This window comes from Brachyhypopomus gauderio, chromosome 18 (genome assembly GCF_052324685.1).
Source record: "Brachyhypopomus gauderio isolate BG-103 chromosome 18, BGAUD_0.2, whole genome shotgun sequence".
Taxonomy (NCBI): domain Eukaryota; kingdom Metazoa; phylum Chordata; class Actinopteri; order Gymnotiformes; family Hypopomidae; genus Brachyhypopomus; species Brachyhypopomus gauderio.
Genome location: NC_135228.1, coordinates 14,359,503 through 14,372,949, shown reverse-complemented (window position 1 = coordinate 14,372,949; position 13,447 = coordinate 14,359,503). Strand labels below are relative to the sequence as shown.

The 13,447-nt window shown below is 44.3% G+C and overlaps 1 protein-coding gene across 1 annotated transcript in view; it reads left to right on the top strand.

Moving 5' to 3' along the window:
- Positions 1-13,447, top strand: part of tenm2b (teneurin transmembrane protein 2b) — a 187,044-nt gene that overhangs the window by 21,384 nt on the left and 152,213 nt on the right. Inside the window, 1 exon segment of the mRNA XM_076979759.1 lies at positions 10,241-10,530. Coding sequence (XP_076835874.1) covers positions 10,305-10,530 — 226 coding nt within the window. The 5' untranslated portion in view covers positions 10,241-10,304.

The following is a 13,447-nucleotide window of genomic DNA, read 5'->3' as shown; positions in this document are numbered from 1 at the left end:
AGACTTCAGAGGCAGAGACTCTGCTGACCTGAGGTCAGCCTGAACCTTAAGAGGCACATGAAGACATGAAAGGGATTGTGTGTAGATATTATAGTTATATGAGATTTGCTGAATCATGGATATGTAGAATGGGAACTTGCAGTATGAATCTTTGAATTTCAGTCCTTCAGTCCTCATCTATGAATTTGATGCACAGTGGCTGTGTGTTTAAGGGCGGTTTGGCTAGCCTGACCATTCCTGGGTCTCACTGACTCCATTCACTCACTTATAGTGTGTCTACAGCTCGGAAAATCTGGGGATTATTTGACCGTTCTAAACAACCATTATTATGATTGTTCAAAAAGTCAAAAAATGTTGTCCTAAGCACTAACCAAATGAAACAGCTACTTTCCATAAAACTGGAAGAAAAGGTTTTGTTGTTTTCCATGAAGCGAAGAGGATTTGGCTCTTACAATCAGTCAAATACTTTTGTTTCCACCCTTGAACTCAAATATAACAAGTCTGGTTTGATTATCTCCAAATCATGCCAGCTCTTAACACGATTTCACAAAAGCTTTCACAACCAGCAATCACCATCTTCCAGACAAGGGCATTTTTCTCCACGATGTTGCACTGTTTTGTTCTTCCACCCTTTTCAGCCCTCTCTGCTCGCGAAAATGTGAACAGCGAACTGTTAGAATCTCTAATTAGCTCTTTTGTCTCTCCCTGACCTCGACGTGTTCTCTCGGCCTTGTGGAATCTGACACAAATCAGAAGAGATGAGGTCTACCCCACCCTCCCCCCTCCCCACCTCGCACTGGCACACAGTGACAAATTGGCGCTAATCGCTGTCTGATAATTATGGCTTCTTGAGGATTGAAAGAAGAGCTCGGCTCAGCAGAAAGGTCACCGCGAGCAGTGTAGGTAGTGCTATGCAGATCTTGAGTAAATGTAGTGTATAAGACATCAGAGGCAGTGTGTGTGTGTGTGTGTGTTTGTGTGTGTGGTATTTAAGATGACCGACCTGCATACCACAGACCTAAGTTTGATCCCTGGGTCAGACAAAATCACTACTAACGCCAATATGAGTGCTGGGTAAAGAATACTAATAGTACAATTTGCGTAACTCCTGAAACATGAGAGCACGAGCAAAGAGGGTCATGCCAGTTTGTATGTGGCTCAGATTAACAAGGTCCGTATTGAATGTTGAGCTACCTGGACAGTTTGAAATTGGGTGAGGTTATACAATGGATAATCTAATTCTACTACATCAGCAGTTCCAATGAAAAAGACTATATGAGGCACATAAAGAGAGAAGAAGAGAACTATGGGTAAGGAGAAAACCTTTATCCATACTCACAGACATGCTATTGGTTACCCAGATCTCAGTGTGAAATGATGTCTCCTATCACAACTTGTGATGAATGAAATAAAAAAGAAAGACCAGTCAGAAATTAATGTTGTGCGTCCAGCAGTGGTCCGACTGACATGCGGATGACCATGACTGGTAACTACTTTTAGCCATTGCTGTAGGCTTCCCTGACATTAGTGACAAGTTTTTCGTCAGGCAGCAGATATGGTATCAGCAATTAGCACAACACTAATCACCAGTATACCTGAAACTATGAAACAGGTATATGCCGCTACAGTAGTCATGCTGGTGAACAGATTGGAAGGCAACACAAACACTGGACTGGATGTCAGCAAATTAAGCAGGAAAGGCATGAAGAACAGGTGATGGGGCCTGGCTATAGAAGAGCAATGGGTGGCCCAAATGTGACGCTCCAGAGCCTGTTAAACAAAGGTTGAACTCGTTGACAGTTAATAACATCCAGACTGCAGAGATGTACAAGATAAACATTGGCTAGAGTAAATGCCCTCTTTGCCAGTCAGTCATCCAAAATACTATCCGAGTAGACCCTTTGTAGATCCTTCCAATGCTGAATCAGAACAGTATTGGAATGGCTGATGAGAGAATGAATCAGCACATAGCACTTCAGTCTCCCAGAACAGGAACAAGTCAGCATTACAACAGCAGATGACCAAGAACAGGTCAGAAACATAAAGAACTGGGCATCCCTTAGCAGTGACACGATCCATGCCTTCCGGCTAAAGAAAGTTAACAGCTCTGCATGGCTGACTAGAAGAACAAATGAACCATGTGCTAAATACTGGCTCCCATCCGGGCTGGCAAACAGAAAGCAGGACATTAACAGTCACGAAGGACCCAAACATGGGCCAAACATCATCCAACTACAGGTCAATCACCTTTGTAGCCGCATCATGAAAGCTCCTGTCTTGTCGGGAATGTTATTAATATTACGGTAAGTTGAATGTGCATATGTACAAGTAGATGTTCTCAGAGGGGGGTTCGCTACTGACAGCCACCTCCTGTACCATCAGACACCTCCTGTACATGGATGACATCATGGTGTATACCAAGACAGAAAGGGAAATTGACTAACTGAGCCATTTGACCGGGACCTACAGCAAGGACATAGTAATATAATTTGGTCTGAAGGAGTGTAGTTGGATGACAGTAAGAAAAGGAAAAGTGATCCGGGGGACAGCTACTAGCAACATCAACAACAGCTACTAGCAATATCCAAGCACCTCCATGCAGTAATACAGGTCCTCAACAGTCAATTTAATAGGAATAATAAAAGGGCACAATAAGATCAAATTCATAAACACACATATGTCCTGTCAGTCAGCAGATACCCAGCACGCACAGTAAACCTACCAAAGGAAGAACTTGATGCTGCCAACATCAAGGCAAAAAATCTAAACTCTGTATTGCATGGGGTATGAAACCCAAGAACCAACATTCAAAGACTTGTACACCAGGTGGAAGGAGTGAACATAAGATCCATTGTCCTGGGCGAGTTACAAAACATCCGTATACTTCCACGAAATGACCCCCAAGTCAGATGGGGGATGTTATCACCATTGAAGCTGAACAGGTGCTTTGGCAGGATAAGCCTCACAATGGAATGTTCCGGCAGGTGGCTGACATAAGACGATCCTACCAATGACTTGAAAGGGCGGGACAGAAGGGCAGCACAGTCATTAATCATGGCAGCGCAACACTAAGCACTAGGTCGATCGAAGCAAGACACACCAGAGAAAGCTCAAGAAACACACTGTGCAAAGAACCCTCTCAGACAATCCAGCAATTAGTCGAAGGACGTGGGGCACTCACAGGGGAAAGATACATTGAGAGACACAACCAAGTGGCAGGGATCATATACAAATATAAATGCAAGACACGTGATCAGGACACCCACTAAGTCCAAATGGGAGGAAGTGCAGAGTGGTGTTAGAATAATAAAGATAAGATCCCATGGGACCTTCATATCTAGACAAACAAGAAGTGTTAAATCAATCAGATATCGTGATACTGGACAAGATGCAGAAACAGCAGCAATAATAGATGTGGTAGTCTCACGGGATAGAAACATCCAAAGGAAAGAACATGATAATTGGAAGAATACCAAGGACTGAAAGAAGACATATGGAAGGTTAACACCAAGGTTGCTCCAGAAGTGATAGAAGAACTTACGGCTGTGAGTTCTTGTTTAAGGATAATTATTTAACAAGAGCAGTAGAGTATTTTGTCAGCACAAGGATATTTTTGCACAAGGTCTGTCTGAGCCTAATTTGGTTAAGCAATTGCATTTTTTATTCTTGATATTTTTAAATACCATTGTCACTCATTCGTTGGAATATTTGGTCGTTTACATATATTTAATTATTTCAGGTCTGTAAGATAAATGCAACATTACTAGAGCAGTGAACGTATAAGGCAGAGGTGAATTCTGTCCTATCACCACCCACTTTATTAACAACACCTGCCTTGTTCTTACACTAGGAGGCCACTCATTAGGTACTTTGTTAGGTACGCTCGTCCTATTGGTGCACTTTGCAGATGTACATTTACATATGTTGTCCCATCTGTTGTCATACACAATAGGTCAGGCACCCTCTACGCTGTTAGTCACCGGTCAGGTTTGACACAAATCCTACAAGGCAACCGACATATCTTAGGGCTATAGTCTCACCTTGTAGACCTTTTAGGTGTTTCTCATTCTTAAAGATTCCTAATGAAGTTTGGCGAATAATTTACATGTTGCTTAACATTAACATTTAGGGTGATTTCCAAGACATGAATGTCAACATGAAAATTAGGGTACCAAAAAGCGAAACGTGTGGCATCTGTAAGTGGTAGAGTGTGCACACCTTCCTGAATTGGCCTGCCTGAGCACCCACACAAGGGTCAGATATCATCTTGGTCTATATGCAACGTGCCCAGACGAAGCACATCATTCATGCTTAGCGTAAAATGCTTATCTGCCTAAGACCTGACTGTAATCTTCCCAAGCTTAATTGCCTTGGGGGAGGGGTGAGTGAGTGGCAGACTGAGTTACACTATAATTGCGAGCGTTAGACTGATTACTTGATTATCTAATAAAGTATATGTATATGTGTATGTGCACACAGTTCATCTGTTATTGGCAGGTGTAAGAGCAAACCAAAAAAGGTTAATTATAGCTGTTAATTATAGCATACACTTTCTACATGGGGACCCAGTCCAGGACACTGTTGTGTTCCAGCTCCTCTTATGCCTGGACCAGATTTGAAAGGACCACAGAGCTTTTGATTCTCTGGCCAAGGAGAGTTGTGAGCTTGGACAGGACATATGTGAACTGGCTGGAGGATCCAGGGCTTGGATTTGGAACCTCTGAATGAACAGCTATAGAATTAGATGGTTTGGATATCAGTAACCTGAGTGTTTTAGATGTGATTGAAATCATATACATTTGTAGTGCACGTGCCAGCATTGGTGTGAGTAGCATGTTTATACAGGGGAATGTAATGAGATGTTGTTCACTGTTAATGATATACCAGACGCACCAACAAAAAAACAAACAGGATGCTGGACGCTTGCAGTGCTGTACATAGCGAGAGCAGAAGGTCTATCAGAAGGTGCTGCTATTCTCAAACCACCAGCATTGTTTAATATTTATCCATTTATATGACAATGAACATGTTTATGGAGGATTTCAACTTTAGAATTGATGGCTGTAGTGGTCCTACTGTAGCTATTCTGCCATGGTTCACCGTCCTGCTGTAACTTCTCATTTCTGTTAAGTGCAAAATGATTTAGCATTTAATGTACCACGTGAGACTTAGTACCTTAAAAGAATCCAGGTTCTAGATGGCAAAGAGGATTTGAGACGTCGTCTTTGTTTTAATAGTGCCTTGGCGAGGGCATGTGACTGGAGAACTGTGAGTACAGTTCTTGGCAAGGAAAAGAATGCTAATGCAATGCCTGTTTGGGCTTCAGAGTGCAGACTGGCCACAGGGTTAGAAGAGCCCCAAACCAACCCCAGCTCAGTGCTTCCTGGAGGCTAGAGGCAGCCCAGTGTCTGTGGCAGCCGGTCGGGTCCTCCCACCAGCTCATCGCCAGATGGATTGCCCCATCAATAACAGAGGACGATGTAGTACCGTCTAGAGAGAGAGATCATGGGGGTGAGGGGGGGATGCTTTGCCCATGCTAATTTTGAGAAAGTGGGTTGAAAAATACATTATTTCCGCAATGTGGATAGGGCAAATAATGAGTGAGTGTGTGAGGTACTCGGCGAGTGCAAATTGAAGCACTGTGTAGTGTCTGCATTCCAATTTTATGGCACTTGGGAGTAAAGAGTGGGGGCCTCTCTACCCACTTGTTCTGCCTGTCTGCTATGGAATATAATGTGTTTGGAGAGCTGGCCCATTATCTAGGACTGGGGAAGGGGGGCTGGGGGAGGGGTTGAAGTGGCCTATGAAACAGCCCTTTAGACAGGTGTGTGTGTGTGTGTGTGTGTGTGTGTGTGTGTGTGTGTGTGTGTGTGTGTGCGTGCACATCTGTGTGCGCGTGACTGTGTGTGAGTGACACTTCCCACTACTGCCTCCGTCTTCATTAGTGGCACTCCTCAAAACAGACTCTCCTGCTCTGCTGAGTGGGAGCAAACCTGTAAGCAAACATTCACGAGCGCTCTCGCTCTCACAGTCCTCTTCTCCACACCTCCCCTCCGCTCTGTCATTCCCCCACTGTGTTATTCCCCTTTTCTCTCTTCCTACTCACTTCCTCATTTTTCACTTTTCCTTCCGGCTCTTCCTCCTATCACTCTGATGTCCATTTAACTACTGTCACTGTGAAAGTCACATTTGCTCTTATTACCGCTTCGTTGCACGCGTGTGTGTGCATGTGTGTGTGAATCCATGATTTATACTCCTTTACTCTCTAACCATTAGGCTGGTGACCCAGAAATGTTTCATTGTAATGTTTTAAGCTGTGAATAATGTTCTATTGCACTAAGCTAGTAATAAATGACTCCAAAGGAACTCAACGTATACATTTTATGCTCATGTATTGCAAACAGCTACAATTCCTTTCTTCGTCATGTGTTTTGTAGTAGATCGAGGGTGATATTAAAACAATTTCCCGATCAAAGCTACAGGACGGGCATGAGAGGGAGACCATGAAATGTTGTAAAAAATTTTTAAGTCTTTTTCAAATACATTAAGCCAAAAAATGCAAGCCACATAACTATTAGTAAAACCGGCTAGATCTTGGAGGCGGCGTTAGCACGAGTGGCCATCCCTTCTGTCATGAGCCTAATGAAGTGTTTATGGGGGGTGGTGGTGGTGGTGGGGGGGGGGGGGGGGGGGTGGCGTTCAGAGAGCAGCGTGGGAGCATCAGCGGCCCCCCCTGTAGCACTGGAGCCCGAACACGTTATTGCCTCAGGATTGGAGGTGAAGGTACATGGTGGTGTGCTTCCTCGGGGTGGGGGGAGGGGGTTGCTCATCGACTCGGCATTCCACACCTCGATGTACCTTCTAAGCCTTCAGAATCTCCCCGAAAAAGCTCTTCGCTCCTTCATGCCGGAGGAGGAGGAGGAGGGTGGAGGAGGAGGAGGAGGAGGGCTGGGAGAGGTTGACACTGCTCCTTTTCCTCCTGTTTGCGGTGTCAAAAATAGATGGTTGGTTCTTCTCCACAGCGCGTTTGTGTTCACGGAGTGATCCGAGTGTGTGTGTGTGTGTTTGGGGGGGGTGATGAATAGCCCTCTGGGGGCCAACACAGCGTTAATTTGTCAGCTCACTTTTGACATTTCCAGCTAAAAGACACTGTTTCAATTAGAAAATAGAATAACCTACATCTTCACCTCACCCATTCCTCTGGAATTCAATTGGTTGAATGCTGCTTCACTGCAGTTTCTGAGCCTGCAAAACACTACTTGAAATGGCGTCTTCCTCACCACGTGTGGAGTTGAACAAACTACAGGGTCTCCCCCCCCCGAGCCCCAGCGTGGTCTGTTCCCCCTCACACCTCCGTGGTGCGAGTCCTCATCCGACAGTCCCACTCTCCTCCCTTCCATTTCTGACCTTCTCACACTGCCGTTCTTCCTTCCACCTTTTGTCAACACCTTTGTTTCTCCTAGTTTCAGAGAGCTCAATAGACACCCTGCTAGATCTTTCATATGGGTCCTTTCCATACTTCACGTCAGAAAGAGAGCGATCTCCTACTCTCTCTCGTCTCTCTTGTTTGTATTTCTTCCTTTGTTGGTCCGTCTGGTCTGTCTCCGTCTGTCTGTTTCGGCCCCTTTCTCTGTATTCCCTTCGCCAGCCGAGAGCTGCTCGGCGACAGCAGGGCTCTCGAGTGGACTGTTGGTTCCACACAGATGAAGGCGAGAGTCCTGCTCTGCTCTGCCTGAGGTGGATTTTATGGGATTAATTTTAATGGAGTACCAGGACAGAACCTGACTTAGTTTGCCAAGCTGTAACTTGGAACAGTCATCACTTATTGATACTGACAGAAGCTCTCCACTGTCTTTTTGCCTGACTGGACTTTGTCTTTACATCTACAATTTTTCTGTCTTCAAAATCTTTTACGGGTCTCTCCCCCCTCCCCCCCCATCACATAGTTCTTCATTGTCTAGAAAAATAGGTCTGATGACCACTATAACATTAACAACAAACAGCAACTCATCTGTTTTTTTTTTTCTTTTTGCTAGGATTTTGAGATTCAAGTTGGAGTATGTCGAAATGTTGCGGTCACCTGACATCAGGTTAGCCTGATGTCTGTAGTACTGTAGTTCACGTGAATAAAAAGTAGCTGGACATGCACTTCCTTAATAGTAAAAAATTAGCTGAAAGTATTTGGAAATGTATAAAATCAGCAAAGTGCATGTGACAAGGAGCAGGTGCTTCTCTTCGATACACATGCCGTGCTGGAGTTGAGCAGGTGTTTCTCTTCGATACACATGTTGTCTTCAGTCTGATTTGTGCTTGCAGCTCTGTTGATTGTAGCTGAAGCTGATGAACTGGGTAAACCTTTTAAAGTGTTGGTTGTGGTGACGGGTGCATTGTGTCATGTCCGTCAGCACAAGGCCGCAGGACACCACCCCACTGCACCGCCCCTCTGCACCACCCCTCTGCACCGCCCAGACGTTTAGGTCAGGTGTTTCTTTCCACTCTGTGAGTGAGGCTTTCATTGTAGCTGCAACAGTCTCGTACGTGTCACTGTGAGAAGATGATAGATGTGGCTGATAGTGTGGCTGTTCTCTAACCAGGCTGTTCTGGACTCTCCCTTTACTGGACTCTCCCTTTACTGGACTCTTATTTTACTTGACTTTTACTGGGCTATACCTTTACTGGACTCTTCTTTTACCGCACTCTTACAGGGCTCTACTTTTACTGGACTCGTAACTGGACACTTCTTTTACTGGACTTTTACTGTACTTTTACTGATCTCTTCTTTTACTGGACTCTTACTGGACTTTCCTTTTACTAGACTCTTCTTTTTTCCCCAAAGTCAAAAAGGTCTTGGGCTAGAGGAAACATTCAGCAACTTCAGCAGTTCAAGTTCACAACACACCTGTATGTTGTTTCTGCGACTTGTCTTGCATGACGCAGTGGCACTGGAGACCGGGGTCATATTGTTTCGATTGAGAGCGTGTGTACCTAGTGTGTGTTTAATAGCCGGCTTCGTTAGCATGCTCCTGTGCCACAGTAAACTTTTATTTATGCAACTATCAATTTTCAATCAATGGACATTGCTAAAGTGACTAGCCCTATGTAAACGCGTCAGGGTCCTCATTGAGGGTATTGACTGGCCAGCGGCTGCTACAGCTCTGCTCAGTAGAATCACACTGCTGCTCTTCTGTGCTTTGGTGTGTGCATTGATCTGCACTTGTTTGCTGCTGGTAAATATCAAACACGAATAATAGATCGACTCTTTTGTGCAGGAATGCTGCTGATTGAGGGTTTAACTGAACCCAGGCACACATGCCCTCTGCAAACGCTTCGAGTGCCACGTGGCTATTTTTAGGTCTCCATGAGACGCTCGGCCATGCTGGGGAGCTTTTGTGTGGCTATAGAGCCTGGAGCCTTTACAGCTAGCCTAAATCAGACGCCACTGAGACCAGATGTGGCCATTCTCTCCAGTGTTGAATACATCTAATGTTTTTCATGACTAAGTAATGTAAAGTTTGTGAAGAAGAAGTATTTCCATGTGAATGGTTTTTTGTGTGATCATCCACTGACTAATGTTTTGACGAGAGTCCCCGGTGATGACTCAACACCAAGCCACAGATGCAGAGTGGGAGGGTGTCAGAGAGGACCGATAGCCATCTCTCTCTCTCTCTCTCTCTCTCTCTTTCTCTCTCTCTCTCTCTCTCTCTCTCTCTCTCCCTCTCCCTCTCTCTCAGTATCTCTTTATGTACTCTCAATCCTCCACTGTCTTCTCACTCTCTCTTCTCACACCCTCCTCTCTCTCTCTCTCTCTCTCTCTCTCTCTCTCTCTCTCTCTCTCTCTCTCTCCCTCTTTGCTCTCTGTGGGTGATAATATGATGGTCGAGTGTGTGTCTCCACTACCCCCATCTCCCACCCCGATGTCTTAGCCTGAGCTTGATCTGCAGTCAGCAGGTTCTGTTTGTGTTGAGATGACATTGGGGACTGTTATTATGGTGTAATGACCCCCATCACTGTTGTACCTGATAAGAAAAAACACATATGTATTAGAGATCACAGAGCATAACATCAACAGTTAACTCACTGTTTGCATTTCAGCCACTACTAAGCAATTACATTTAAAATGTGTTTGTTTACGTTTGATGTGTTTATTTTTGCACATGCTGTAGATCGAGATGAAACATCGTAGCACGTGTCTCCACTGAACCTGCAGCTCTCCCACACTGCACTCTGCTCCCTCCCCCAGGTGTGCCAGGTGACCGACACAACTGCCTCCCCCCTCCTGTCAGCCGACCCCAGCTCCCCCCGCCATGGACGGGAAGGAGATTCGTCATCGCTCCATGACGGCGGGCCGGAGCCGCGTGGACTCGGCCTACGCCACGCCCCTGCCTGACGTCGACGACCGCCACGCCGCCACCCAGAGGTCCCACAGCTCCAGCGAGACGCTCAGGCCCTGCGAGCCGGACGGGCGCCTGCGATACGGCGGACACGTGGCCGAGCTCATCCGCCATGAGCCGGACGAGTACGTCAGGCAAGGTGAGGGGTGAGGGGGGGCCTTCATCTGACTTAAAGAATGCGGGGGCAGGAAGTTCGAACCTCCTGTCTTCTCTCTGATTAATTGAGACTCTAAAACAAATTCCACCACGATTAGGATTTTATCCATGCATAATCCATTAATGTTTGTGTATCTAACCATCATTGGATTTCCAGGCAAGATGGAGTTTTAATTTTCAGCTATTTGCAGAAAATCTATCTTTTATTTTTTATTTTTTTGATATCTCCTGTCATAACTATTATGAGCTCAACATGTCTATATTGGGAGAATAGGCAAAAGACACAGTTTCCATGAGAGTGACGAATAGAAAAGGAGACACGTGCGCTCACAGCAGAAGACTGTAATCAGTGCAGTTGTTTGGCACACTTCCCCCGGCAGATTCAGTTTACAGAGGCTCTGTAAACTCACCAATACCACAGAATTGATTGCCATCCACTTTCCACACAGTTTGGCATTTTCCGGCTGAAAAAAAAAACTTTTAACAGTCCTCTTGGTTGACTAAAATTCAAAAAGGCTTTCATTTTATTCAATTCAGACTATTTTTATCCAAAAAAATTTCAAAAATGTCCCTCAATTACTGTTATTCAGTTATATCCTGGTCACTTTGCACTGTAATCATGCAACATTGTATTGAACAAAACGTTTGATCGTTATTCCACATTCTGAAATGGAATGAAGTGAAATTCATGGTGTAAAATTACTTTGTGAAGAAATGCTGTGCTGCTCTTGATAACTTTAGTAAGAAAATGCATTGAAAGACTTTAAATAGCCCTTCATTTTAAATGGACTGAAGATAATTCCTTAGGTTACAGTTGTGTTTATGATAAATGCATGAACCTAATTAGAGCTAATTAAACTGTCATTTTTTTCACAAGGTTGCCTCATTCTTTAAGGTTTTTTTTACATGGTTTGCCTGTCTTGAATGTTTAACACATAATTAGATGTTACATATTATGTTAGATACGAAAATTACAGATTTAGCAACAGATATTTTAGAAATGTACTGACGTGAAACTTTGGATTGACACTAATTAATGTCCATGTCTGTGTCTATCTGTATTAGTAGTAAATAACAATGTATAGCCTACTGATACTAATATTTTTGATTCATCATATACAAGGTTAAAATGAACAGGGCAGATAACACACACAACAATAGGTTAAAATCCATGTACCTAATGTATTGCATCCTTGAAATGCAGAGACAACATGTAGTGCTAGATTTTCTTGAGCAAAATCTACATTGCATTGCTGAACATTTGCTAAAAGTATGACATAATTTTTAAGGGTGAAAGGAAGAATATTCGTTCACCACTTCGTACTGCTTTATTGACACTGTTTATCAAGTTATTTTTCTTGGGGAATTCAGCCTGGGTACAGTTACAACTACAAATGGCAGCTTTTGAAGTTCACAGCATACACTTTCATTTAAGATTGGGTCACAAGAGGTGGCGGATGAATCTTGTGGTAATATTTGGGGCCATTTCTTGGCAGTGTTTGTTTGCTGTTGCTTGTCTCTTCCTGATTCGAGCTTTGACCTGAGCCTACTCTTCCTCTGTGATGATCCAGCCGACATATTATTTTTTCATTTTTGTAACCAGAGCCTCTGCATTGTTTGACCTTTTTTAGATCGCCGTTAGTCAGCTCGAGCTGCCGTAGCAAAGCCGCCGTCAGAGTGGCAATTTTAAGATATCTGAAACCTCCTTCTAATTGGCATTCAACCAAATGGCCAGTGAAAGCGTATGAGTAATCCGTGTTCGTCCACTGTAGCTGTGATTTTCTTACCTGCTGTAGGCACGGCCTCTTGTGGTGTTTCTTTTAGTCTGTATGCCTAGTGTCTGATTTTTTAACTGGAGGGTTTATTTTGACATGTCCTAACACAAGCTGCTTCATAATTTTAGCTGGAAATGCCACTGTGATTTTAAGCAGGTTAAGTTATTTTCTGCCATGGATCTAATAGGAACCAACTTATGCATCTGGCATTATCATTCATTTGTACATTGTTTGAAAAATGTCTTAACCCTACATTGCTTTTGTTCCAATTGGTTCTACATTTATGTGTTGATATTAGTGAAACATTGACACTGATATTTCAGTCTGTTTAAACTCAGGGTCTATTCTAAGAAGAAAAGATGAGCCTATGTCTGTTTGTCTTTGCATGTTATTTGGTATAATTCATGTCGGAACTTTTTCCAACTGCAGATTCAGCTCTTGTCTTGTACATGCCGGTTTCACAGTGTTTCACAGACTTTTGTTTTGTCCAATTTTGATCTGGAACGGTCCTACAGAGGGGTATTGCTGTTCACACAGTTTATTTGTGGTCTGTGATTTCCTTAGTCGCAGGCCTTGATCAAATGCAGCTGAAAGTCCACAGTTCTCCACTTGGCAGAGATGAAACATGCCCCACCACTGGAGCCCACATCTCATTACAGAACATCTCCATCTCCCCAAAGCAAGTGGCAACCTTGTTCTCGCTGCTTTCCCCCTGTTTCCACTATAAAACTGAGCAGCTTCCCTGTGCTGTGGAGGTCCTTTCTCTCTATACTCTCTGAAATGGATGGGGGCGGGACTGGGGGCGTGGCCAGGGGTGAGGGGAGGCAGGAGTGGGGGAGGGTGGCGATGGCAGCTATACGAATAGACTGAGACAGAGACCAAGATGCAAGGAAATTGGTGGATGTGCCTTGCTTTTTGAAATAAGGCTTGCGTGTGCCATGTCTTAGTTATCCACCAGCTGTGGCCCACTTCTGACTAACAAACCTGACCCCAATTCCACACCGGTAGCTTCACATCCAGCCATGTGGTCTTCCCTGCTTTCCGCCCTGTAATTTTCTGTAAGGAGGCCCTGGAGTAGCTGACAGAAGTCCTGGGAGCTGCTCTTGCAGCCTGACGCTGATTGGC